General features: G+C 43.6%; 1 protein-coding gene across 1 annotated transcript in view; it reads left to right on the forward strand.

Moving 5' to 3' along the window:
* Positions 1-27927, forward strand: part of unc5b (unc-5 netrin receptor B) — a 232047-nt gene that overhangs the window by 178810 nt on the left and 25310 nt on the right. The window contains exons 5-11 of the mRNA XM_068020412.1: positions 4692-4872; positions 7112-7279; positions 9361-9525; positions 11280-11312; positions 13183-13377; positions 18306-18692; positions 23450-23537. Of these exons, the coding sequence (XP_067876513.1) occupies positions 4692-4872; positions 7112-7279; positions 9361-9525; positions 11280-11312; positions 13183-13377; positions 18306-18692; positions 23450-23537 (1217 nt within the window). The remainder of the gene's footprint in view (positions 1-4691; positions 4873-7111; positions 7280-9360; positions 9526-11279; positions 11313-13182; positions 13378-18305; positions 18693-23449; positions 23538-27927) is intronic.

Genomic DNA, 27927 nt, shown 5'->3' on the forward strand with positions numbered 1-27927 from the left:
ATCCAAGATTTTCAATGCTCCACCATTGATGTCCCTGCCTACTGGCCCCTAAACTCTTAAGCTGTAGAATTCCCTCCCTCAACATCTCCAACTCTCTCTCTCCTCCTTTAAAAAAGCTCTTTAAAACCTGCCTCTCTTACCTAGCATTTGGACACCTGTCCTAATGTCTCCTTATGTGGCTCACTGTCTAATGTTGTTTGATAGTGCTCCGGTGAAGCACCTTGGGATGTTTTACTATGCAAAAGATGCTATATAAATGCAAGTTGTTGTTTGTTTTCAACAAACACTGGGCCTGTTGTTATGCCTCTGTGTCTGTGGGCACATCTGGTCAGGGCCACATCAATCAAACTCTATTTTTATTCCCTGGGATTGCAAGGTTTTTAACTGGAACTTTGCAGTTTGCGATCTGTAATTTCATCTGTTTCTTTTCTACAGTGAAAAGGGCAAACATGACCTTAACCGTGGTTGCCACTTTAGGGACTATCAAATCAGAAGACATAGCAGGAACGTTTGGTTTCAAAAGCTGCTTAAACTCCAGCTTGTAAACTGGAGGAAAGATGTTGTCCCTTACTCTCATTTTTTTTTATTCATTCATGGGATGTGGGCATCGCTGGCAAGGCCAGCATTTATTGCCCTTGAGAAGGTGGTGGTGAGCAACTTTCCTGAACCACTTCAAACCATGTGGTGAAAGTGCTCCCACAATGCTGTTTTAGATTAGATTAGAGATACAGCACTGAAACAGGCCCTTCGGCCCACCGAGTCTGTGCCGAACATCAACCACCCATTTATACTAATCCTACACTAATCCCACACTAATCCCATATTCCTACCAAACATCCCCACCTGTCCCTATATTTCCCTACCACCTACCTATACTAGTGACAATTTATAATGGCCAATTTACCTATCAACCTGCAAGTCTTTTGGCTTGTGGGAGGAAACCGGAGCACCCGGAGAAAACCCACGCAGACACAGGGAGAACTTGCAAACTCCACACAGGCAGTACCCGGAATCGAACCCGGGTCCCTGGAGCTGTGAGGCTGCGGTGCTAACCACTGCGCCACTGTGGGAATTCCGAGATTTTGACCCAGCGACAGCGAAGGAATGGAAATATATTTCCAGGTCAGGATGGTGTGTGGCTTGGAGGGGAACTTGCAGGTGGTGGTGTTCCCATGCATCCGCTGCCCTTGTTCTTCTAGGTGGTAGAGTCGCGGGCTAGGAAGGTGCTGTCGAAGGAGCTTTGGTGAGTTGCTGCAGTGCGTCTTGTACATGGTACTCACTGCTGCCACTGTGCGCCAGTGGCGGAGAGAGTGAATGTTTAAGTTGGTGGATGGGGTGCCAATCAAGCGGGCTGCTTTGTCCTGGATGGTGCTGAGCATCTTGAGTGTTGTGGAGCTGCACCCATCCAGGCAAGTGGAGGGTATTCCAACTCTTGGCTTCTGCCTTGTAGATGGTGGACAGGCTTTGGGGAGTCAGGAGGTGAGTTACTCACCACATGTTGGAGATTATTTGGTAACTGAGTAATAGCAATGGTGCCACCAGATCCCAGACCATATTAGGGGTCTTTTCCCAACTGAGAAGCCTTGGCAAATTGCAGGGTGCCACTGACAACAACAACAACTGACATTTATATAGCACATTTATTCTAGTAAAATGTCCCAAGGTACTGAACAGGAGCTATTATCAAATAATATTTGATACCGAGCCATATAAGGAGATAGTAGGACAGATAATCAAAAGCTTGGTTAAAGAGGTAGGTTTTAAGCATTTTAACTGAGGAGAGAGAGGTAGAGAGGCTTAGGGAGGGAATTCCAGAGTTTAGGGTCTTGAGAACTGAAGGAACGGCCGCCAGTGGTGGAGTGATTAAAGTCAGGGCTGCACAAGAGGCGAAAATAGGAGGAGCGCAGAGATCTCGGAGCACTGTGGGGCTGGAGGAGGTGACAGAGGTACAGACATACGAACATATGAATTTGGAGCAGGAGTAGGCCACTCGGCCCCTCGAGCCTGCTCCGCCATTCAACAAGATCATGGCTGATCTAATTGTAACCTCAACTCCACATTCCTGCCTATTCCCGATAACCTTCCACCCCCTTGCTTATCAAGAATCTATCTAGATAGGGAGATGCGAGGCCATGGGAAGATTTGAAAACACGGATGAGAATTTTAAAATCGAGGCATAAAATGAGAAAGAGGATGGGATGAATCCAGTGTTGTGGGTTTTAAGAGGAAACTAAAAGGAGGCAATTTGATCATCTGAATTTTTGTTGCAGACATGGATTATAAGTAGAATCACTTTTTTTTTTCGAGTAATGGGTTCCGATACATTATACAAATCAGTGTATGGGGAAATATGTTACCCACATGTGCCACTTCCAGTTCATTCGTCATTCCGATATCACTTGGCTAGTAATTCTTTGTATTGCTCTGTGTCTTGTTGGGAATTTTGTGCATAATTCTGCCTCCCAGCTTGCTTAAGTCATTTCCTTATCTCCAAGGAGTCACAAGGGAACACAGTGAGGGTAATGAACCAGTGAGTTTCCAGTTCAAGTGTCTGACTCTGGATGTTTCTCAGCCTTCGAGCTAATGCAACAACTCACCAAGCAGGAGCCTGGATGTTTTTTGACCCTGGACACGAGCGCTGAATCACCAAGAGTTTCCCGTTAGTCTCGTTTTAATGCCAATTGTTAATATCTAGACCCATGTGTCACATATTACAGGAGAAATTACTGTTGGTGGTGAGCACAGGGATCAAATTCCTGTCTCTGCTATTTTAGCACGGGGCACTAATCCACGAAGCGTGAGCAGGTTCACCTGTCCGCATTTTCTCTCACATAATTACTCTAAATCCTGGGGAGAAAAAAAATGGGAAAAGACTGCAGAGCTCAATTTGTTTGTGTAGTTGTTGAGAAACCTAAGGTTTAGCGATGGTAATCTCTATGAAGTGTCACATTTTGTTGCTGGATAAATGACCAGTTTTTTCTTCCCCCCCCCACCCCCCCCCCCCAATGTACCAAAAGCAGGAGCCCGTCCATAAAAGGACATCTTTAGCGCCATGCTGCTTCTTCATGTGGGCAGTCCCTGGGGAGCTGTTGACAATTACTAGATTGAACCAGGTTTCTGAAAGTAGAACTTGAGTAAAATTTGTGCATTGACACTTCATCATAGAACACTCTTGTGTGTCACAGAATCTGGTCTGACTTGCATTGAACCAGGTTCCGTCTGCGACTGAGAAATCATACAAAGCCCATTCTTTATCTCACCCCACTGCTGTTGAGTTTTTCTCCTACGGCTTCCAAGGCCAGCCTTGCAGGCACTGTTGGGTAAGAATGTCAAAAGGCACAGTATCATTCAAAAGGTAACTTCCAAAGAGACAAGACCTTTATGCATGAAAAAGAATATGTTGAATGGGTCCAGTTTTGTTAACACTCATTTTAATAAGCGTCAATGTAGTGAGAGAGGATTAAAAGGGGATATAAATCTCTTGAGGTCAGGGTGATTAATCAGCGAACACTTGTAACTATGTGAAAAGAAACAAATTAATTAGAAATTCATTAAAACTACTGAAAATAAAATTTTGCTTACTGAGCTTCCTTCTCTGTCTCTGGATTAAATCACTCTATACCCTTCACAGATTAAGTTGCACACTTCACTGAGTTTCTCCAGGAACTGAAGAGCAGGCAGCCAGCAGCTGATATCATTTGATAAATCGCCCCTGAACTGATACCTTAAATCTATTGATTAAATAATGTTGGACGGAAAGTAGGAGGAAAAAAGGGCAATTGAGAGAAGTCTGTTAGGCTATTTGTCACATTGTAACCATACCTGGGTTAAATACAGTCTCAGGAGCATTGGCGTTGGTGAGGTGTCGATTTGCCCCGAGGTCAAAGTAAAGCAGCAGAAAAAGTGATCATCAAACGAGCGCAAGGTTTTCTTCATCTCGTGACCTCATGGCTGCGCTTGATGTTTTCGGAGGATTTTTGCACATCTCTCTCATCCTCCAAAACTTTGAAAGCAAAGGCACCAGAAATACCCTTTGCTTTTGAGGATGCACTCACTACATGTTCTCTGTGCAGCAGTGTGTGACCACTCCTTTTATTAATTGGTGGAATTGCGCTCATTATGCAAATCTCTGTCTTGTTCCCTGAAAGCTTTTAGGACTCAACCCAACCATATCCATTCTTGAATTTTTAAGTTTTCGATGTGTTAATGTACACATTGCTACATCAGTTTATATGATTAAACATTTTTCGGTGACGATCATGCAGAGTTTCAAGGAATGATTTTGGGCGGCGCAGTGGTTAGCACCGCAGCCTCACAGCTCCAGTGACCCGGGTTCGGTTCTGGGTACTGCCTGTGTGGAGTTTGCAAGTTCTCCCTGTGACCGTGTGGGTTTCCACCGGGTGCTCTGGTTTGCTCCCACAGCCAAAGACTTGCCAGTTGATAGGTAAATTGGCCATTATAAATTGCCGCTAATGTAGGTAGGTAGTAGGAGAATTGAGGGAAGGTGGGGATGTGGTAGGGGACATGGGATTAATGTAGGATTAGTATAAATGGGTGGTTGGTGGTCACCACAGACTCGGTGGGCCGAAGGGCCTGTTTCAGTGCTGTATCTCTCTGAGTCTATGATTGAAAATAACATTGGCTCCCGAAGATGCTGCCATTTATTTCCATTGCCTCCTTTTCTTGTTCAGGTGGAATGGCTGAAGAACGATGATGTCATCAATCCAGTCCAAGACTCCAACTTTCTCCTCACCATTGACCATAACCTGATCATCAAACAAGCCCGCCTCTCAGACACGGCAAATTACACGTGCGTGGCCAAGAACATTGTTGCCAAGCGACGTAGTACCACTGCCACTGTGGTTGTATACGGTAAGCCAAGGGGCCTTGCCTTTCGAGAGCTGATTCATTACTTTTGCCCCCCGTCTGCGAACCTGCCGCTGTCACTGAGGCTCTGAAAAGTGTAACGACTGGTTTACGTGCAACAGGCAGACATGACATGAACGGGCACGACCATTCATTACGGTGGGACAAACATTTCAGACAAGTGATTAGTTGGACTAAGCCTATCTGACATTATTGTGTCGAAAGCAGTATATTTATTACTTAAAAGAAACTTGGTGTTCATTTTTTTGATTTGTTCTCTGCAGCCTTGGCATCAGAGCTGCTGCAGTCCCAAAAGTCATGTAAAAGCTTCGTTTTACTCCCACTCTGGAAATAGCCCCTTTCCCCTTAGTTCATTATCAAGGGAGAAGAGTGACAGTAATGACACTGTACTGCGCATTTGGCTGACCTTACTCTGCCTGCTATTCCAACAGAATATAGAATAACATCACCTTTAAAATTGGCCGCAATCATTTCATTAAAACGTTACTGTAATTTCACAGACAACAATGTCTAAGCTTATAAGTTTAATGGTGCCAGTATAATTGTGCCTTGTTCCTTCACAGTGCTTAACCTGTGATATGAATTTCATTTGGATGATTTTATCTGCAGTTTTTGATGACAAATTTATGGATTTGTACTGCATGTATCCAGCGAACAACACTGGGTTCAGGGTGAGGGCAGGACTGGGGGCTCGGTGGGTGGGGGCAGGGCTGGGGGCTAGGTGGGTGGGGGCAGGGCTGGGGGCTAGGTGGGTCGGGGCAGGCAGTAAACAGAAGTGGGGAAGCAGCACAAGCAACTTAACAGATGGTGTCAGTCTTTGTGAGAATGAATTGATGATTCCTCCACCTCCACCCCCCCCCTCACATTCTTGTTGGAGGTGGAGATGAGTCAGGGATCAGGGTTTAAGGATTAAGTCGGTGATGGAGTGAAGAAACTGGAGATAATCCTTGTTCTCTGGGAAGATCCTGGAGTAATGGATGGTTGTACCTGAGTCAATTGAATCTGATCGCAACACCAGAGGCCATAAATACAAGATAGTCGCTAACAAATCTGATGGGCAATAAGGAGGAATTTCTTGACTCAGAGACTGGTTAGAATGTGTAACTCTCTACCACAGGAAGCGCTTGAGGCAAATAGCTTCGCTGCTTTCAAAAGGAAACTAGATGGGTACATGAGAGAAAAGAGAATGGAAGGATACACTGAAAGGCTGAGATGGAATGGGAGGAGAGTCGTGCAGAGCATAAACACCAGCACAGGCTAGTTGGGCCAAATGGTCTGTGTCTGTGTTGTATGTTCAATGTGCTTTTATACAATGTGTGGTCCAGCCAGACTTCAGATTAAAAATCAGGTGGAGATATAGAACAGGCTGCCAACTCACTGTAATAATTGCACCAAGTCAAGATCTGCCCTCATTGCCTGTATGCCAGGAGCCTGGGAGCACCTAAGACAATCGCAACACTGCAGTTAATAAGCTGTAATTCACTTGATTAAGGCTTGAAAGCAGCAGACTCCCAATTATACGCGCTCCACTTCACCACGCTGACATGTTGGACAACACCTGGGCTTAAATCGCAGGTTTCAAAAAGCACCCAGCTGTTTGGTTTGGCCGACAGAACTGCATGCGCTGTGTCTGATAGGCTCCTCTTTTCTGACTGTTGTTTTCCTGCACAAGGGGACTTAACCTTAAAATTAGAGCCAGGCTGTTCAGGGGTGATGGCAGGAAGCACTTCTTCACACAAAGGGTCGCGGAAATCTGGAACTCTCTCCCGCTAAAAGTTGTTGCAGCTGGGGGTCGATTGAAAATTTCAAAACTGAGATTGAAAGATTTTTGTTAAGCAAGGGTTCTAATGGATACAGAATCAGGGCGAGAGTTCAAATACCAGTCAGCGTTGAACTAATTGAATGGCAGAACAGACTCGTGGGGCTGAATGGCCTCATCCTCTTCCAATGCTCCTATGTTGAAGGTGTTGCTTCAATCAATGACCTCCTCTAGATGTCTGTTTTATTATGTTTACTTTGATAAAAAGGTTTGCAATAGGTTGCTGTTGAGTGTTTCAAGTTGTATATGATAATAATTGAACAAACCATTCCATGAACTTCAGGAAACAACTGGCGAAATGGTTGATGGATCTGTATTATTATTTTTTTAAACTAAAGATGAGCTACTTTCCTTTACCACTACTATTGGAATAACCATCTTCTGTCTGATTTCCACCACCCACAGTAAATGGTGGCTGGTCCACCTGGACAGAGTGGTCTTCCTGTAACAACCGCTGTGGGCGAGGATGGCAAAAGCGGACAAGAACTTGCACTAACCCAGCACCACTCAACGGTGGAGCCTTCTGTGAAGGGCAAACCTTTCAGAAGATTGTCTGCACCACCATGTGCCCAGGTGAGTTGAAAGAGGTGGCGGTAGTTTGCGACACAGCTGATTGTGTTCACAATAATCACTAACTCTATTTCAGAGGTATTATTACCGTGTTGGAATCATTAATAATTCTCCATCCCCTTTATGTGGCTGTGCTCTAAAATGGAGGATTTTATTTATTCATTCATGGGATGTGGGCATCACTGGCAAGGCCAGCATTTATTGCCCGTCCCTAATTGCCCTTGAGAAGGTGGTGGTGAGCTGCCTTCTTGAACCGCTGCAGTCTGTGTGGCGTAGGTACACCCACAGTGCTGTTAGGGAGGGAGTTCCAGGATTTTGACCCAGCGACAGTGAAGGAATGACGACATATTTCCAAGTCAGGATGGCGTGTGACTTGGAGGGGGCCTTCCAGGTGGCGGTGTTCTCAACCACCTGCTGCCCTTGCCCTTCCAGGTGATAGAGTTCGCGGGTTTGGTAGGCGCTGCTGAAGGAGCCTTGGTGCCTTGCTGCAGTGCATCTTGTAGATGGTACACACTGCTGCCACTGAGCATTGGGAGTGGAGGGAGTGCATGTTTAAGGTGGTGGATGACATGCCAATCATGTGGGCTGCTTTGTCCTGGATGGTGTTAAGCTTCTTGATTGTTGTTGGAGCTGCACCCACCAGGCAAGTAGAGAATATTCCATCACACTCCTGGTATATGTCTTGTGGATGATGGAAAGGCTTTGGGGAGTCAGGAGGTCAGTCACTTGCTGGGGAACACCCATCCTCTGACCTGCTCTTGTAGCCACAGTATTTATGTGGCTGGTCCAGTAACGTTTCTGCTCAGTGATGACGGGCCCCCCAGGACGTTGATGATGCTAAACTAACTGGGGTGTTGATTGGGCAATACAAAGGGTGTCTCTTAGAGTTGTTTGCTTACAATCATACATCAGAGAAGGAGACCATTTGGCCCATCATGCCTATGCCAGCAGTTGGAAAAAGCAACTAATCAGTCACACATCCCTGCTCCTTTTTTATAGCCCCGCAAGTTTTTCCGTGTAAGAATATATCCAATTCCCTTTTGAAAGTTGAATTGAATCTACTTCAACCACCCTTCCAGGCTGTTAGGTTTTGAAGTTCTGTTAACGGATGATAAATACCTGGTAGTTCAAGATAATAGGGTGAACAGGTGTTGTGTGTTAATTGTATTCAAATGTGTATATATAAAAAAGAGGCAGCCAGCGGTGTTGTTAGAAGAGCAGAAGTAAGCTCTATGGTGAGCAATAAACAATCTCCACCAAAGCATCCTAGTCTCAGTATCTTCTTCACAAACAGGCTTGGCGATTTCTCTAACAGGGCAGCACCTCATTTACTCATTGAGTAAAAAAAAAAGTTCTCAACTTCCCTCGCTTTTTTTGTCTGTTATCCTAAATCTGGGTCCTCTGATTACTGACATTCCTGCCTGTAGAAACACTTTCTCCCTATCTACTCTATATATTGGTTTCTGGTTGGGTGCCAATTTGAACTCAGGTCATGAAATTTCTCCTGATTTCTGAATTGGTTTTATTTAATGACTATTCTTATATTTCTGGCTCCTAGTCTTGAACACCCACACAAATGAAAAAATCTTCTCTATGTCTGTGCTGTCGTACCCCTTCATTATTTTAAAGACCTCTATTAGATCACCCCTCAACTTTGTCTTCTAGAGTAAAGAACCCCAGCCTTTCAGTCTTTCCTGATAGTTGTACCCTCTCAGTTCTGGCATCATCATTGTAAATTTTTCAGGCACTTCCTCCAGGATTTCTATATCCTTTTTGAGAATGTGGAACTCGCCATCACAGCGAGTGGTTGAGGCGAAGAACATAGATGCATTTAAGATGAAGCTAGAGAAGTGTATAGGGAAGAAAGGAATAGCGGGTTATGCTGATGGAGTTAGATAAAGGAGGGTTGGAGGAGGCTTGTTTGGAGCATAAACACCAGCACAGAGCCACTGGACTGAATGGGTTGTTTCTATGCTGTAAATTCTGTGTAACTGTAAATGCTAGCTGTGATTCAGTTCGAGCAGGTCTAGCTGTAACTGTGGCCCATTGTCATTCTTCTGTTTATCCTTTCTGACGAAATGCAGTTGACGGCGGTTGGACAGACTGGAGCAAATGGTCGGCTTGCAATACCGACTGCACCCACTGGAGGAGCCGCGAGTGTACGGAACCATCACCCAGGAACGGAGGGAAGGATTGCATTGGCCTGGTGTTGGAGTCCAAAAACTGCACAGATGGCCTGTGTATGCAGAGTAAGTTTAAAAAAAAAACACAGATTGCCATTGGATGGATTTCTCTGCAGGGGTGGGCTCGAACAGCAGGTAAGTGCTGGGCACGTCACTCGGCTGCTGTGCTTGCAATGTGCTTGGACTGCAACACTAGACTGACTAACCAGGCACTCTCCACTTCAGCTGAACGCATATGCACTGTGGCTTTCAGAATGAACACTGCGCCTAAAAGTAAAAGGAGGCCCTCATCACCTCGATTTAATCTTGGTCACAATGATGCAAGCTCGCACAAAGAAAGATGTGTACTCATGTAAAAATGAATGGGTAATGTGTGACGTGTAAAGGTTGCCATTCTGCATTAAGAGAGCTTTTTATTCTCTGTCTTTCCCTTTGTCTCACTCTGTTTGGCCATCCTTTCCTTTTCTCCATTGCCCCAAACTGAAGCTCCTCCCTAGATGTTGATGTTGTTGTCCGGCCAGTTTACCAACAGTGAGGAATGGTTGAGTCTCCCCTCCCTTTCCCTGAGTTGTCTTGAACCCACAACCTCTGACACAGAGACAAGAGCCAGATATGGTGGAAAAAACTGCCTCACTAAAATCAAGATCATTCTTGAGAAACTGTGATGTGCACTGGTCTTTATCCATATATCAGTAGCAGAATCTTTAGTCAGCCCTGTGTGCTGGAAAGAAAAGTCTTAAAAAGACCACAGTTGCATACTTGTCAGGTCCAATTAGCTCTCATTCCTGGCACTGCCAAGTAATAACCCCTCCGGACATATTTGCAGTGATTTGTCAAACCAAAAACCCTCCGAGTCATGTTTTCCAAACATGAAACAGAAAGCTAAAGGAGTCTTGACAGGCACAAAGGACCTGCAGTCCTGTGTCAGCTCTGAGGAGTAGCCCTGTCTCACTTCCCACTGGCACACACAAGGGCACAATTCATTCACAATGCTCAGTTCTAGTTTCTAAAACTGAGGCTCCCTGTCAGAAGTTCTGCAAAGGATTCTTTATTTTATCACCAGTTGTAAAGACATGGCCACGAACATCAGTAAAAGAACCTGCAACTTGTTGATAGAGGGAAGGGGTTGTACGTCTCTCCTTTATATTAGAAATAAATGAAGAGTATTTCCTGTCATTGCCATGTCTACATGTGTGTTTCTCCCTACACAAGTGGCTTATCGAGTATTTTGACACATTGCTGGGTCTCAGATGAATGGCACTTGAGTGAAGGTCCATGATGTCTAAGTTCTGATCTTCCACTTCTCAGGGCAGCTATGAAAATTTGATGTAACAGGAAGCTGGTATTAAAGATCACATGACTGCTTTCACGCAAATGTCTAACACACACGTGCCTATCACATGACTACTCTTAATTTGTAAAATACTTCATCTTGTCACGAGGCTAATCTCTGGTGATTACAGATCCAGAAAGAAAGTGGCAGAACCCTCTTAATATATGTAATGAAGGTGTTAAAAAGTCATAAACATATCCCAGGATTCACGTCACAGTAATAAAACCCTCAGTTATCACCCTCACAATTTTATAGCATTTTCACAACCCTCCATTTTGTTACATCCACACCCATTTATTATTCTGCAGAGAATCACAAAATGGTTTCTACCAAGTCTCCCATGTGAGTGAGCAGTGCTGTTCCAAGTATTAAGAGTATTTGAGTGCATTCATTTTGTTTTCCTGAATTTTATATCTTTTGTGTACATTCTAACAATTTCATTTCATTCTCATTTCATGTTGATTTCACTTTTGTTTCTTTTTAACAGATAAAAAGCTTTTAAATGAACCAAAAAACTCTAGTAAGTTCCCATTTCATTATTTCGAATTCATTTTGTTTCTCTTAGTCATGTGCGATACCCGTTGACTGAGAGTCTCGCGCTCGTACACGGTACCACGAATATGGATTAAACATGGGCCTTCAAGTGAATGATAAGAGTTCCGTATGTTTCTTAATCGGCTGGAATGTAAGAGCTAATGGAAGAGAGAGAGAGCCTGAATTATCTGATAGCACTTTCCTGTGCTTGGCAGTAAGTGTCTCAATGACCACTGCTTGATGGTGACCAGTCAATGTTAAAGTGTGTGTAGGATCAATCCCAATGTCTGTCTGATGCCCTGGGGGAGCGTTGCTCATGAAATTAGGTAATACAATTCCTTGCTGTTTCAGTGGAAGCATTAACTTTTTTTTTTGTGTATCTTAGCTCATCCGACAAAAGAATGCAGAAAGGAATTTGAAACAATTGCATTGTATTGGCATGTTTGGGACCCACTGTGTGATTTGAGGGCCCTCAGAAGTGGCAGCTTTCCAACACCCCCCAATGTTATGTATGTCACGCAATCTTTATTTGGGCATGGCCATTCTGCCATGCCTCTCAGTCAGATTTCTCCATTATAAAGCTATCCACCACGTGGACACACCCAAGGCTACGCAGTTCTGCCTTTAGAATCAGGAGTCATAAATATAAGATAGTCACCAATAGGTCCAATAGGGAGAAACCTCCTTTACCCAATGAGCAGCGAGAATGTCGAATTCGTTACTACAAGGAGTGGTTGAGGTGAATAGCATAGATGCCTTTAATGGGAAGCTAGATAATCACGTGAGGGAGAAAGGAATGGGTGGACACGCTGATCGGGTGAGATATAAAGGGGTGGGAGAAGGCTCATGTAGAGTATAAACGCCAGCATGGAGCTGTTGGGCCGAATGGCCTGTTTCTGTGCTGTAAATAGAAGGGGTATTTTGAGCTCCAGATTCCTATAGAATACCTATAGCATCGCAGGGGGAACCTAGCTTTGTCTGGTCTTTACATGGGCAATGCCAGAGGGGGATAGACTAGTAGTGAAGATGATCTGAATATAATAAAATAAAATAAAAAATAATAAAGAATAAAATAAAAGATAGTTGCAGTTATTTTTGGGCTCTGATTTACTGAATGTCCTAAAGTTTGTAAGTCTCACTGTGACTGTGCAGGGGATGAATATCACGTTTGGTTTTATTAATAGGAACCCCTTTGCTATGGATGAGAATTGCACATGACTAAAATAGTAAATTTCAATTAAAATAATCACAGAGCAAATTACCTTTTGAATTTGCTTTGTCTTTATAATGTGTGTGATTTTTTTTTAAACTATGTACAGTTCTATCCACCGCACTTTAGAAAAAATATATTGACCTTCAATTGAGTGCAGTGCAGATTAACCAGGATGTTGCTAAGATTCCTAAAGTTAGTTAATGTGAAGAGATTACATAAAATAGTCTTGAATTCCCTAAAATATAGAAGATTAAAGGATGGCGTGATTGAGGTTTTTAGAATTTTGTGGATGGAGAGAAATGTTTTCCACTGGTGAGGGAGTCCAGGCCAAGGGAACATAACCTTAAAATCAGAGTCAAATCATTCAGGAGAGAAATTAGGAAACGCTTCTTCACGCAAAGCGTTGGAGAAGTGTGGAAAACTCTCCCCAAAAAAAGTAGGTGTTACCTCAATGAATAATTGTAAATCTGAGATAGAATTTTGCTAGCCGAGGTTTAAAAGGTAATGGAGCCAAAACAGGTGAATGGGGTTACAATACAGATCTGCCATGGTCTCATTGAATGGTGGAACAGGCTCAAGGGGCTGAATGACCTCCTGTTTCTATGACTTCAAAAGCATCCTTTACCTCTTGATCTTTCAATAGCCATGGGCAGCGCCGGTGATGTTGCCTTGTACGCGGGTCTGGTGGCGGCTGTGCTCATCTTCCTGGTTATAATGCTGGTGCTCGGCATCATCGTGTACAAGAGGAGCTGCCGAGACTTTGACACCGACATCACCGACTCCTCCGCGGCTCTGACAGGAGGTTTCCAGCCAGTCAACTTCAAGACGGCCCGGCACGGTGAGTAATCGAGCATCAGCTTGCCGTTGGTTTGTCCTGTGGTGGGAGCCATGTATTAGACAGGCAACGGATCCGAAGGTGCTTCACAGTTTGGGGGCAGACTGAAGTTGGAAAGAAAAGAAGGAATGACTTGCATTTCTATAGCGCCTTTCACAACCTCAGGACACCCCAAAGCGCTTTACAGCCAATGAAACGTGGTTAGCTGTTGTAATGTAGGAAATTTGTGCACAGCAAGATCCCCAAAACAGCAATGTGATATTGATCAGATAATCTGTTATTAGTTGTTAATTGAGGGATAAATTTTGCAAAGGACAGCAGGGAGAACTTCCCTGCTCTTCTCAAAATGGTGCCAAGGGATTTTTTTGCAGCCGCCTTAGAGGGCAGAAGGGGCCTCGGTTTAGCATCTCACCTGAAAGACGGCAGCTCCGGCAGTGCAACACTCTCTCAGGACTGCACTGGGAGTGTCAGGCTGGATTTTGTGCTCGATTCTCTGGAGTGGGACTTAAACCCACAAACTTCTAACTTAGGCGAGTGGGCTACCCACTGAGCCACGGACTGGCAGAAAACCCTTGTGTCTGTTTCCCTCTAAATGATCAAAGCCGTACACGCCAACAGAAGCCACAATGATGCTTTCATCCCGTTTAATGAAAGTGACAACCATTGCAAATCCTTGCACACGTGAGTGCTGACACTGGCCGGGGCTGCACTGAATCTACTGCAAATCTATTTAGCAGTTTTGATTTGATGCCAATAGAAATGCAATTCCTAACGCTGGCTAAAGTTACAACCATTTATGAAACTGATTGATTTTTAGATCAACAAATTCAAAAGCAGGAAATGAAAAATGTTTGATATTTGACGTGGCCGTGTTGTTGACTGTAAGACTGGTATCTGATTGAAAAAGCCCCCTGCAATGGTTCCGGGGGGTCTACGCCCAACGTTCATGGAATCATAGAATGCTTTGGCACAGGAGGAGGCCATTTGGCCTATTGTGCCCTTGCTGGCTCTCTGGAAGAGCTATCCCCTGCTCTTGTCCCATAGTTCTGCTAATATTAACGCTTCAAGTGTTTATCTAATTCCCTTTTGGGCTGTTAAAATACTAAGTTAGCCCGGGTACACATCAAACAGATCACACCTGAATTGCACTCTGCCGAACTGGAGCGGGACCTGCTTGCATTTGAAGGTTTGCATGAGTACCCTTGGGCCAATATACCTCCTGCACTTCCCAGGTTCCTGAGCAGCCCTTCGCACTTGGAAACGGGAGTGGGGTCGAAATCCAACATTTGTTGCTAGGCCCTTGGTTGCTATCCTGTTTCTTAGCCGGCCCCTCCTTCTGGCTGTCAGCCCAGCGGTAGGGAGGGAAGTGAGATGACTATTACATCACTCCCACCTGATGTCTTCAGAGGGGCAGTCTGGGGGTAGGGAGCTCCAGAAATCCCAAGGCATCACAAAGACACAGCATCACAAGTCTCCATCTCTTTTTTTTCCCCTCTGCTTTGTGTGTTCTAATTGAATATCCCATCCCCCCTCCCAACAGGAGCATAACAGAGGCAAATGGTCGCCTTTTTTTTTGTTCAAGATACAATATCACTGTTGGTCGCTGTCAGATGTGATCGCCTTCCTCTGAGAGTTTCATGGTTAGGCTACACCATTTGAGGAATCTCTTCGAGCGCTGAAGATGATGCAGAGAAGGGCCATGAAGCTGATTGCTAGTCTCAGAGGGCTTAGTTCTGAGGAAAGATTACGAAAGCTTGTCTCTTCAAGCTTGAAAGAGTGGAAGCTCGATACCCACATATATAAAGTAGGAAGCAGAATGGAGAGGGAGAATCAAGAAAGGAAGGAAAGTCTTGCGTTTTTATAGTGTTTTCGTGTCCTCGAGACATCCGAAAGCACTTTACAACCAATGAGATCTTTTTTGAAATAGTCACTGTTGTAAAGCAGGAAATGCGGCAGCTGTTTTTGGCACAGCAAGATTCCACAAAAATATTTGATGATGACCAAATCTTTTTTTTAGTGATGTTTCTTGAGGGATAAATACAGACACTGTGGAGAACTTCCCTACTCTTCTTCAAAATAGTGCCGTGGGATCTTTTACATCCACCTGAGAGGGAAGATGAGGCCTCAGTTTCGAATCTCATCTGAAGGCAACACATCCGACAGTGCAGCACTCCCTCAGTACTGCACTGGGAGTGTCAGCCCAGGTTTTGTACTCAAGTCACTGGAGTTGGACTTGAACCCACAGCCTTCTGTTGCTTAGGTGATAGCGCTAGCCACTGGGCCACAGCGATATAGAAAGTTATGCCAAGCCTTTATAAATCACTGGCTAAGCCTCAGCTGGAGCATTGTGTCCTTCAGAAGGTATGTCAGGGTATGAGGGAGCATTGTAAATACCTGGACTTAAACAGTCTAGCCAAGCAAACTTTGTATGAGCCAACTTGAATGCCTGTTAGCATCTGCCAGTTTAAGCTCAGGCCCAGACAGCGGCACCTCTAAACCAGAGGGACCTGCCTCGGTTACGTGCTCGGCTCCTGCAGTGAAGCTTGAACCCACAACTATTTGACTTTCAATGAGAGTGCTATTTAAAGAGCCAAGCTGACACCATGTGTAACTTATTACTTAAGATGTGTGTTACCATTAAGGAAAGCATTGAATGATGAGGTTGCCCCTTAAAAGGATCACTCAAGGATGACAGTGCCACCTTGCACTGCATGCCTTACATCCACCTGAGAGGGCAGACGCGGCCTCAGTTTCGATGACTTGAGTTTACTTGAGTTTCCATAATTCATATACAAAATAAATATAATGGACTTGTCACTGCTCTCCTGGAGGCAACAGCACCTCGAAGAAATCTGCTCAATTTTGTGTGAAATATGTGCCTCATCTCTTTGTCCCGATTGGAATTACAGTATGTGCAGTTCAGGCTGTGAAGAGATTACACAGATTCCAGGTTTTAGCCCCAGTTTTTAGGAATGCTAATTCAAGCACAACATTTAGTGATCAGGTAAATCAAACAAACTCTGTCGAGGATTTACACTGTCACTGGGGTAAGGGGGGGGTTATTATTGAGCAAGAACTTTTGTAACTTGGGCACACACACACGCTACCCAATTCAAACTGAAATCCTATCAATGGGTGACTGGTGTTGAACATTCCTTATTATGTGCTAAAGGCACGTTATTTTGCCAATATAACGCATGGTCCTGTGCCTTCACGCTTTCCAACAAAGGTATTGGGATATTGTATTTCTTCATTGACAAGTACATCTCCAATTCTCTTTTGAAAGCTACCATTGAATCTGCTTCCACTGCCGTTTCAGGCAGTGCATTCCAGATCATCATAACTCGCTGCTTAATAGCATTTATCCTTACCTCCCCCTGGTTCATTTGTTAATTATCTTTAATCTGTGCCTTCTGGTTACTGACCCTCCCGCCAGTAGAAACTGTTTCTCCTTATTTGCTCTTATCAAAAATAGCTCATAACTTTGAACACCTCTATTAAATCTCCCCTTAACCTTCTCTGCTCTAAGGAGAACAATCCAGTTTCTCGAATCTCTCTATATAATTGAAATCCCTCATCCCTGATACCATTCTACTGAACCTCCTCTCCAGAGCCTTAACAACTTTCCGAAAGGCTGGTGCCCACAATTGGATGCAATTCACCAGCTAAGGCCTAACTACTGATTTGCAAAAGGTTTACCACAACTTAACTGAATGAAGGTAGAAAATCGAGGGGTAGCAGGTGAGACCCACGAAAGAAAACTCCCACCAGATAAAGTGGGGGGGGGGGAGTGGGGGGAGCTTTTAGCTCTGACTGCAGCAAAAAAAAAGAAAAAGACTTGCATTTATATAGCACCTTTCACAACTTCAGGAGATCCCAAAGCGATTTACAGCCAATGTAATGTCAGACAAAACGGCAACCAATTTTGCGCACAGCAAGATCCCACAAGCAGCATTGAGGTAATGATGGGGTTGATTTGTTTTGTCGTGATATTGGTTGGGGGGATAAATATTGGGCTTATGGCACTGAGGAGACATTCCCTGCTCCTCTTCGAAACAGTGCCATGGGATTTTTCATATCCAGTTGGGAGGGCAAATAGAGCTTTGTTTTAAGCTCATCGGACAGGTACTACCTCCATTTCTGTAACCTTTAAAATGTCTCCTCCGGTTACCTGCTGTCTCCAATTGGGGAAGCTGTTAAGTGACACAAAACAGGAGAGAACATTTTCTCTAAAAGCGGCAGTTAGTCACCTCCAAGTAATTGTTCGAATATTGACAAGCCCTAATAGCCGCTGTCTGCGGAGTAAGATTTAATACCTCAGGCGAAAAAGTGCAGCGTGGAAGGGAACCATCAATGCAGAGGTGAAACCCATACTGGCTGTAATTGATGAGGGCCAGTCGGACATTCCTTGCCAGCCAGGAATTGCGGACAAATCTTTCTTTTTGGGATTGCAACGAAATTTGTGTGTTTTCGTGATGAGGAAGAGGCAGGACGTCTTTGCATAATTCAGCTGCCTGTGGCACGGCCCTGCACAGTGAGAACTGTCGATTTTGGTGCTGCTTCTGCATCGTATGTGTCAATTTTTCTTAATACTTAAAACAAAGTTGTTGATGCCACTTGTTGGGGAGGGGGCATCCAAAACTAGGGGCCATCAATATAAATCCAATAAGGTTTTCAAGAGAAATGTGCAACTTCTGTAGTAGTTAAGGAAAGTTGCATGGTTGCATTTAAGGGGAAATTGTATAAGTGCATGAGGGAGAAAAGACTAGAAGGTTATGTTGGTAGGGTGAGATGAAGAGGGGTGGGAGGAGGCTCATGTGGAGCATGAATGCTGCTACAGAACTGTTGGGCTGAATGACCTGTTTCTGTGCTTTAAATTCAATGTAATTCTACGTAAATCTCGTTATATCTGCTTCTCTTCTCTCTTGCAGATAACTCTCAGTTGCTGAATGCGTCAATACAGCCAGACCTAACAGCAAGTGCTGGCTCATACCGAGGGCCAATGTATACTCTTCAAGACACAGCTGACAAGATCCCAATGACAAACTCTCCACTCTTGGACCCATTGCCCAGTCTGAAGATCAAAGTGTACAATTCCTCCACAACTGCCTCTGTGCTAGTGGGCGGGATGGATCCTCCAGGCAAGGCCCCGTTGGGCACCTATCCAGGGGGCAACAGCAGGGACAACAATATCACCATGAACATGAGGAACAAGGTGCTCAGCTCACAGCACCTGGGCACCATGCCCAGGGAACCTGGATACAGTGCCAGTGGAACCTTTGGCTGTCTGGGTGGACGATTGATGGTGCCCAACTCAGGTTTGTGACTTCAACTTGCATCAGGGGTACACACTACTACAACAACTTGCATTTATATAGAGCCTTTAACAGAGGGAAAAGTCCCAAATCAATTCGCTGGTGTGTAATCAGACTATAATTGGCCAAGCCACATAAGGAGATGTTGGGACGAGTCACTAAAGGTTTAGGTCAATAAGATAGATTTTAAGGAACATCGTACAGGAGAAGAGAGGGGCAGAGAGGGAATTCCAGAACGTAGGCCCTAGACAGTGGAAGGCACAGCCACTAATAGTGGATCAATGGAAATCAGAGATGCGCAAAAGACAAGAATTGGAGGAGTGTAGAGATCTTGAAGGGTTGAAGCACTGGAGGAGGTTACAGAGTTAGGGAGGGGTGAGGCCATGGAAGGATGTGAAAACAAGAATGAGAATTTTAATATCGAGGTATTGCTGGACCGGGAGCCAATGTAGGGCAGCGAGTGCAGCTGAGGTCTAACCAGCCGTAAAGTCTAGGGCCTAGACTACTGAGTACACAACCACCAACTACAGCCATTGTGCGTACCTCCGCTCTATCTGACTTCAATATGTTTCAGATTTCAGCTATAACATTAATAGGGGACGTGACAGAGACAATAATGGATATCTGCCACTGATGGCAAGGCAGTAAATCTAATCAGGGCTTCAAATGCAACCAGAATGATTGAGAAAATGGAGGGGTTGGGTTCTGAGGAGCGATTATGTAAACTGGTAAAGAGAAGGTTGAGAGGTGACGTGATTGCTGTTTTTCAGTTTCTAAAGGGACTGGATAATTTGAACCATGACGCGCTCTTGCACCTCGTACAGAACTGCAGAATCAGAGCCTGCGCCTGAATCGGGGAGGGGGTAAATTCAAAACTAATCTGCAGAAACAATAATTCAGTGAGCGAGTGGTCAATCTGGAACAGGCTCACTCGGGAGGCGGCGGAAGCAGTTTAGTACTGATGGATTCAAGTTTAAATTAGATTTTTTTCAGAAAATTACACCTTGGCTTAGAGCCTTTGTGTAATTTGAGACATGACATGTGATAAGTTTAGCATCTTTGGGAGGAACAAGTGACTTTGGACCTATGGTTCCCAAAGCTCTCCATCACTGGGGTTTTCCCTCCCCTTGTTTCTGGGTCTGTTGTAGATTAATTGATGGAGATTGATTGCTTTGATTAGCCAACAGCTCTATTATTGTTGAATCATGTGACTACCAGCATGCAGGAGGCAAAGTAGATGGACCTGACCTTTTTCATCCAGTGAAATTACAATTGTCATTACAATTGAAATTACAATTCTCATACAAATGGGACAGAAGGGGTAGTAGCAGCCTGGATACAAAATTGGCTAAGGGTTGGAAAACAGGGTTGCAGTGAATGACTCTTTTGACTGTTTTTCAGATTGGAGAGAGGTATACATTGGTGTTCCCCAGGGTTCGGTACGAGGGCCACTGCTGTTTTTGATACAACATTAATGACTTGGACTTAGTGATACAGGGCTCAAATTTGAAATTTGCAGAGGACACAAAGCTTGTAAATGTAGTAAACCGTGAAGAAGATAGTAATAGACTTTAGAAGGACATAGACAGGCTGATGGAATGGTCAATGCAAAAAAGTGGGAGGTGTGATATTTTCTGGTAGGAAGAATGGGGAGAGAAAATACATGCTAAATGGTGCAATTTGAAAGTGGGTGCAAGAACAGTGTTACAACTGAGGTGGGAGGAGTGCACTGACTTTTTTGGTTCCACTTTTCCACAGGTCACAACATATATTTAAATGTTTACCCAGTTACCAACGTAGTCAATCATATACTCTACACTTTATCCCAGAATAAAATACACCAACCAGGTTTCTTTAAGAAACAACAAAATTTATCATTTTGTTATCAAACAGGATTTCTCCAGTAACAAAGCAAAGCAATAACGCACAGATTAAAATATGAAAGTTCCCTTTTAAAATTCCCCACACAGATTCTCTCACACACACACACTGAAAAAAATACAGAAATTCTCTCTGCAGAGGTCTGTTACAAAAAAAAAAGACAAAACAAGAATACTTTGGCCAAATACTTGCTAATTCTTGAGGAAAAAAGAAGACATGGAAGGAAGGCAATTGGCCCTTTTGGTCTGGCGTCCGGGTGTATGGAGATGAGTCAGTGGGACCTTTCCTAAAGCAGTTCTTTTCAGGCCATGTCTGGCAGGCTTTTCCAGCTTCTCAGGAGAGATGTAGCTCCAGGGATTTTAGCTCTCCCACACTGGATCTTTGCAGGGTTTCTTCAAAAAGGTAGAGAAAGAGGTGAGCTGGATGGTTTCTTTTTCCTTGGCAGGCAAAACACCAACTGTCTTCCAAACAGTTCACACCCCAACTGAACTGAAAACAGTATCCAAACCCCAAACAGAAAGTCAATCTCCTGACCTCCATAAATCTTGACATGTGGCTTCTCTGTAAACATCTTCCCCAGGTCACCATGTTTCCGTTGTTTACTGAGCTTAAAGCACATGATTTCCAGCACAGGTTGTTTTCAAACAGCATCTCAGTGTCGTTTCAATGAACAGTCAACAACAAAGCAAAGTCCAGCATTAATGAAATCTTCAGCTTTCCAATGAATCCATCTCCACAGTTTAAATATGAGTGCTCAAAAAAAAAAATTACAAAAAAAATATAGAAGCAACTTCATAACAACAAAAAGATCACGGGGAATGGCCAGGGTGTCTTATGAGGAAAGGTTTCGAAGAGTAAGAGGCAACTTGATTGAAACGTATAATATCCTGAGGGGTCTTGAGAGGGTGGATGTGGAAAGGATGTTTCCTCTTTTGGGAGAATCTAGAACTAGGGGTCAGTGTTTAAAAATAAGGGGTCGCCCAATTAGACAGAGATGAGGAGAAATTTGTACTCTGAGGGTCATGAGTCTTTGGAATTCTCTTCCTCAAAAGGCGGTGGAAGCAGAGTCTGAATATTTTTAAGGCAGAGGGGGATAGATTCTTGATAAGCAAGGGGGTGGAAGGTTATCGGGGGTAGGCGGGAATGTGGAGTTGAGGTTACAATCAGATCAGCCACGATCTTGTTGAATGGCAGAGCAGGCTCAAGGGGCCGAGTGGCCTACTCCTGCTCCTAATTCGTATGTTATAACCTGCTGACTTTGCAGTGGGAGTTCTACTCACTGAGCCAAGCTGGTAACAGAGCATTTTATTTGCCCATTATGTTTCAGAATCCTAACGTATGCCCTTGCCCCATCCCCTCCCTCATTTGAAGTTAAACAGGACTAAAGGCCTGAGACAAATTCGGAGTACTGGTCCCGAGACAACAAATCTGTCAGTTCAGCATTAACCTCGGCAGTGCTGGAAAAAATGCAGCCCAACCAGATATTGTTCTGCTTGTACCTACCTACTGTAGGCTCAAAGCTCTTGTTCGAGGTTGTGCAGGAGACTGGTTTCATGCAGAAGTGCTGACTAGCCTTGTTCTCGGGAGTTTCTGTCAGTCACAGTCAAACCGTGCCTGACAGCAGCAATTCAGGTGGACTCGGCTGGTCTGTGCCAGGGAAGGGGAAAAACCGGATAAGTTATAACGCGCAACAGAAAACTTACTGATAGATTTAGTAAAATGATGTTTGATGGTAATACGATCCTTTCATTTAAGAGTACTTGGCTCCTGGCCATTGCTCAGCTCTGGGTCACAGACAGCTGTTGATATAGTATACTGCAGAAAGCAATGGGGACGGAGTAAGGAAATAGTTTAGCATTACTACAGTGTTTAGATTGCACTAAAACTCCCCAACCATGCTCATTTCAGGTCAGCAGTTTGTTCCCACCTCGATTATACAGCGACTGGGAACTTACTTCATAACTACTCCTGTCTCCATTCAGACAAGGAGAGACAACCAGCTGGCTTGAATCCAAGAACTATCCTTGAATTCCCATGTAAACCCAACATTTTTATTTTCCAGCTCATTGTCATTTCCTGTTTTCTGTGCTGAGTCAGATGCAATCTTCTGTTCCTGTGCTAACACCGTTAGATAGAAAACAAATCTCAAAGCAGAAAATGCCAAAAATTACACCATGGTATGAAATTTATATTTATGATAAATGTCATCTGCCAATTATATTAACTGGAAACCAATCTTCCATTTCAGTTATACTGTCAAACAGGTTTCATTACTCTTGGCACTAGCAATCTCTAAATGTCAAGATTGCTAGAGATTAAAAATGACCCCAGCAGTTTGATGAACAAAACCCCACAGAAAACTGCTAGGACCTCTTAGCAATAATTACTCTCAAAGCCACTGTTAACCTACCCTGAGTATCACTGCAAAATGCAAATATCCCACTTAATATTACAAACTATTCTATCCAAAATGACTGCACCATATCTAATTGGTCTGCCTATTTCTATCTATCACTCTATATCAATCAATCCTTCTCAGTTACGTTGGTTGAGAGATAATTATTGGCTAGGGCACTGGAGAGAATTCCCCGGCTCTCTTCACAATGATGCCCAGAGATCTTTTGTATCCACTTGAGAAGGCAGATGGGGCCTCAGTTTAGCATCTGACCTGAAAGTTAGCACTTCCAACAGCAGCACTGGCAGTGTCAGCCTGGATTATAGGCTGAAGTTTCTGGCATGGGATTTGAACCCACAAGCTACTTGCTGTAAGGACAAGAGTGCTCCTCCCTGCACCACGGCTTTATATCATGCATGACGATATTTTCTAACCTGTGTTAATTTCTCTTCAGTTGCCGATCTTTCCTTTCTTCTTCCCACAGGCGTCAGTTTACTGGTACCACAGGGAGCAATTCCACAGGGCAAATTCTACGAAATGTACCTGATAATCAACAAGAGAGAAAATACGCTGTAAGTAACATGCTTCCCAATGTGAATCTATGCTGCACTTACTTGGCAACTATAACCAACCCAACTACACACTCAGCATGACTTTCAGCTTCAGAGCTTGTAGGGGCCCACCCCATTTAATCAAAGCATCACAGTAATGTACAGTTTAGAACAATTAAAAAAATTGTATAGTTGCCTGTGTAAAAATGGCGTACATGAGGATATTCATACTGAACTTTACCGATCGGAAGTTCTAAACATTTAGCGCAGCTCTTAAAAATCATCTTAAATAGTCTTAATTTTCAAATTCCAACATTAATCTCTTCTTGGATTAAACAGTACCAGCAGTAGACTGTGCACAGAATATCGGGTGATTGCTGTACAAGGGTCAGTTTTTACGGCACAATTGGGTTGTAAAATGTTTTTAAACTATCAAGACGGTTTGTTGGGGGCAAAACAAAATATAGCCTTAAGCACGTCTTCTCAAAGTAATCTGCATTCATTATTCATTTAAGAAAGCTTGTGCATGTCAGGGAACTGGTGCACTACCTGCTCAGTGATTGAGAAAACCCAATTATTTGGTTGGATTATTTTACTATTGCAAGCAAACGATAAAAAGGTAAGGTGGATGAGAATAATGTCATTTGACCCATCACGGACCTTCACTCCCACCTTCCCCTCACCACCCCCCACTGCACCCTCACTTTAAGGAGCATTAAGTTCCTGACAGAGAAATGAATATCAGTGTTGATATTTCTCTTACCTTTGAAACTTTACAATAGTGCATCGGGTGTTTGTTTAATCCTACTCGATGCTTATGGTCTACGTGATAATTACATGTTCTTGATCTTGCAGTGCACATGGTACCTGACTGTTTGATCTGCCTATATTCTGCATAGCAGTTACCTCGTCTTTCGTAAAGCTGATTGCGCAGGATCTATTTGCTGAGTTCCATTTGTCAGCTGCACAACTCAGGAGTTTGCGAATATTCTGCCGTGGATTTTTTTTTATCTGTTAAAATTAATGGAGAGAAAATGGTGAGCAGTGTGCTTGGAATCTCCTGACGCACGGATCCATCCGGAGAGGTCCTGGCTGCCTAAAACGCTTGGAAAATTACCCCAATACCTCGATTTGTTAGCTTCAATATTGTTTTCGCACCATCTTAAAAAGTCTCACTGCTTTCTGCACAGCAAACAACAGTAGCAGCAAGCTCACCGAGCAATACAGTGTTTATCTGCCTGCTCAGGAGAGAGAATAAAAAAAAGTCTGCAAACTGTGGCAATATGCCATGGAAGTCTGTGTACATGTCCCTACGTGTGGTGGTATGTGTTGTTAAGCTGCCAGTTGGGGTATTGGTCACCACAGTGGGTGACCTCAGTCTGTGGAGTCTGTTTGTCTCAATAACAATGCTGCACTCGCACAGGGTAATGACTGGAATCTAATTCTGCAATAGTATCTCAGGTTGCGTAAAGTCACACGGTACATTTCATACCCAAGGCGCTGGCAGGAGGAAGGAACAGGATGTTTAGAAGCAACAACAGCTTGACTTTATATAGCGCCTTTAACATAGTAAAAAACATTCCAAGGCACTTCACAAAAGTGTAATCAGATAATATCTGGCACCGAGCCACATCAGGAAGCATTCAGACAGGTGACCAAAAACCTAGTCAGAGAGTTTGGTTTTAAAGAGCATCTTAAAGAGAGAGACATGGAAAAGTCTAGGGAAAGAATTCCAGAGCTTGGGGACCAGGCGGCTGACAACACGGCTGTTAATGATGGAAAAATTAAAATGGGCAATGTGCAAGAGAGCAGAATTGGTGAAATGCAGCAATTTGGGCGAATGAATAAGCTGAACATGATTACAGAAACAGTGCCTGAGAACAGGAAGGAGCTGAAACGATTTTCCTTTGGCTCTGCCATCATCGTCAATTGTGTCAATTCACACCTTGGCCTTTGTCGTCCAGCTAGATGTGATGTAAATCTAATAATACCCTCGCCCGTTCCTCCCAAGATAAGGTATGAGTTGTGATGACTTGAAGTGCTGTTGGTCAGCGTTCTTTCTCCTGCCTTAACGATGCTGACTGACACTGGGGTCATGTTCCACAGGCACAAAACTCTCCGGTATCACGTCCAAGTGTTGAGTTCTGCTGAAGGGTTCCAGGAACACTGAGAAAATGACTGTGGGAGAGGATTTCCCACTCTTTCATTTCTCTTCCTCTCTTCCTTTCTTCATAACTACTACAGTTTTGTCATCTGTACGCTGCAAAAGAAATCTCCAACACTTGTAATTTTTACGGCTGTAATTACCTTTAGCTTCACTTTGAGGGTTTCAGACAGGGATGTCGGGTCACAGCATTCTGCCCATAGTTACTCAGAAGTGACTGTTGCTATCAGTTATCTAGTTGAAAAAAGTTGGCACAGGTGAATTACTCTGAGTCAACCAGGTAGAGCTAAGTAATGCACTGTATTAATGTTCAATGCAACACATCTTATGACCTTCCCACTAAGGGATTAGAAACCCTTTCAATTAATGAAACAGAGTGACAATGTGATCAGGCCGTGCAGACATAATTCAGTCCTTTTTTTGAAGACCTACATCTGGCCATTTTTTTTTTAGATACTTTGTCCTTATTTATGAATAAATAACAAAATATTTATTGCAACTCGGAAAGCAGAAAATTGGAGTTAGCCAAGCGCAGGCTGATGAACTAAGAGGCACAAAGCCTGACGACTACAGCGCCACCATTGGCAAAAGGGTTTAATTACAGCATGACCAGTTTACATAGGCAGTTCCCATTATAAATGTTGACATAGGCATTTATAATGGAACATGTGCGAATGTAAGATTTTCAATATATCGATAGATTGGATACAGCTGCCTCCTACATCCAAGTTGGCATTATGCGATGGGTTTTATCAGGAAATGGTGCTGAGTTTATCAAGGCCTGCAGTCGATAATCATGTATGGCCCAAAATTCTGCTATGTCAAATTCCCAATTGGCTCTCCTTGGGCAACACTGAGCCCCGGGAGCACAAATTCATAAAATTAGTCATTTTCTGCTAAAACTTTCTGTTCATGGTAAGAATGCACAACGCTTACACTGCACTCATAACTGTTTCCTCCCTCCCCCATTTTAACAAAATAATTAACTTAGTATAAAACAACTTAATTATTAGTTAACCTGTTAAAAATGGTAAGAAAGAGGACTTAATCCTAGTATTTTAAGTGTTTGCTGTCGATAATGTTAGACAATTTTTGCTCTGCTGTTTTGTACAATGCAGATCTATAGGGGTGAATCCTAAAACCATCATGGATCCTTACATGTCAGGAGCCCACATCATGTACTTGAATGCAGTTTTCATGTACTGTTCCGGGAGCATCAAATAGTTAAACTTACCCCACAATTTTACCTTGGAGCTCAAAAAGATCTTGTAATGAAAACAAGACATTAACTCGGATGGCTCTTCATCGTGAAGGGTGGGATTGGGACAAATTGTCTACATCTTGTCTACATCTCAGGCTATCAGATCACATTTCTTTGATTTCCAACCTCCTGGCTTCACCTGTACCTCTGCGTATATCGTTTTCTTGAATAAACCAAAATCATTTTCCTTAACCTGTAAATTCTTGACTAGATTAAGTTCTTCATTAGCTCCTTCACCTGAATTTAGAAGCCTCTCTCTGTCCCCGTCAGAGTGAACAATGGCCACAGTATTCTCAGTCAGGAATGTTTTGTGACAGTGGGAAGAAAGGAAATTAGCTGAATATTCTGCAACTTTGATGCCTCCTCTGATTGCACCTTAATTCTGCACTTGGCAGGAGCCTGTCGTTACAATGGAAAATTGCATTGGCCTGAAATGGTTTGGGCATGCCACCGGTAGTTCTTGGACAAGCAGCCTCCACCCAGTTAAATGCAGGATAGAAATGATGGCAGAAAGTCAGCTGAAAAGCAATTATTGCAGTCCAAGTTCTAATTTCTTGTTTGGCAGATATAGGACAGAGAATTCATTGCACATGGTGTTACCTGCTTATCAAGAGCACAACATATTTTGGCAGAGTTTTCATCAGGTTAAGCCACAGAACACTGTGTAAGAGTTATATTAGTACATCCCTTCCTCAAGAAATGGCAGGACTGGCATTTAAGAAATAAGATCTCATAGAAAGAAGAAAGACTTGCAACTAGATAACGCTTTTCATGACCTCAGAACCTCCCAAAGCACGTTTTACAGCCACTGAAGTACTTTTGTTGAAGTGTAGTCACTGTTGTAATGTAGAAAACATGGCAGCCAATATGCGCACAGCAAGCTCCCGCAAACAGCAATGTGATCGTGATCAGATATCCTTTTTTTGTGATTTTGATTGATGGATAAATATTGGCACAGGAGGGCGGGACGAACCTGCCTGTTCTTC

The sequence above is a fragment of the Heterodontus francisci genome, chromosome 42, assembly GCF_036365525.1.
Source record: "Heterodontus francisci isolate sHetFra1 chromosome 42, sHetFra1.hap1, whole genome shotgun sequence".
Classification (NCBI taxonomy): Eukaryota; Metazoa; Chordata; class Chondrichthyes; order Heterodontiformes; family Heterodontidae; genus Heterodontus; species Heterodontus francisci.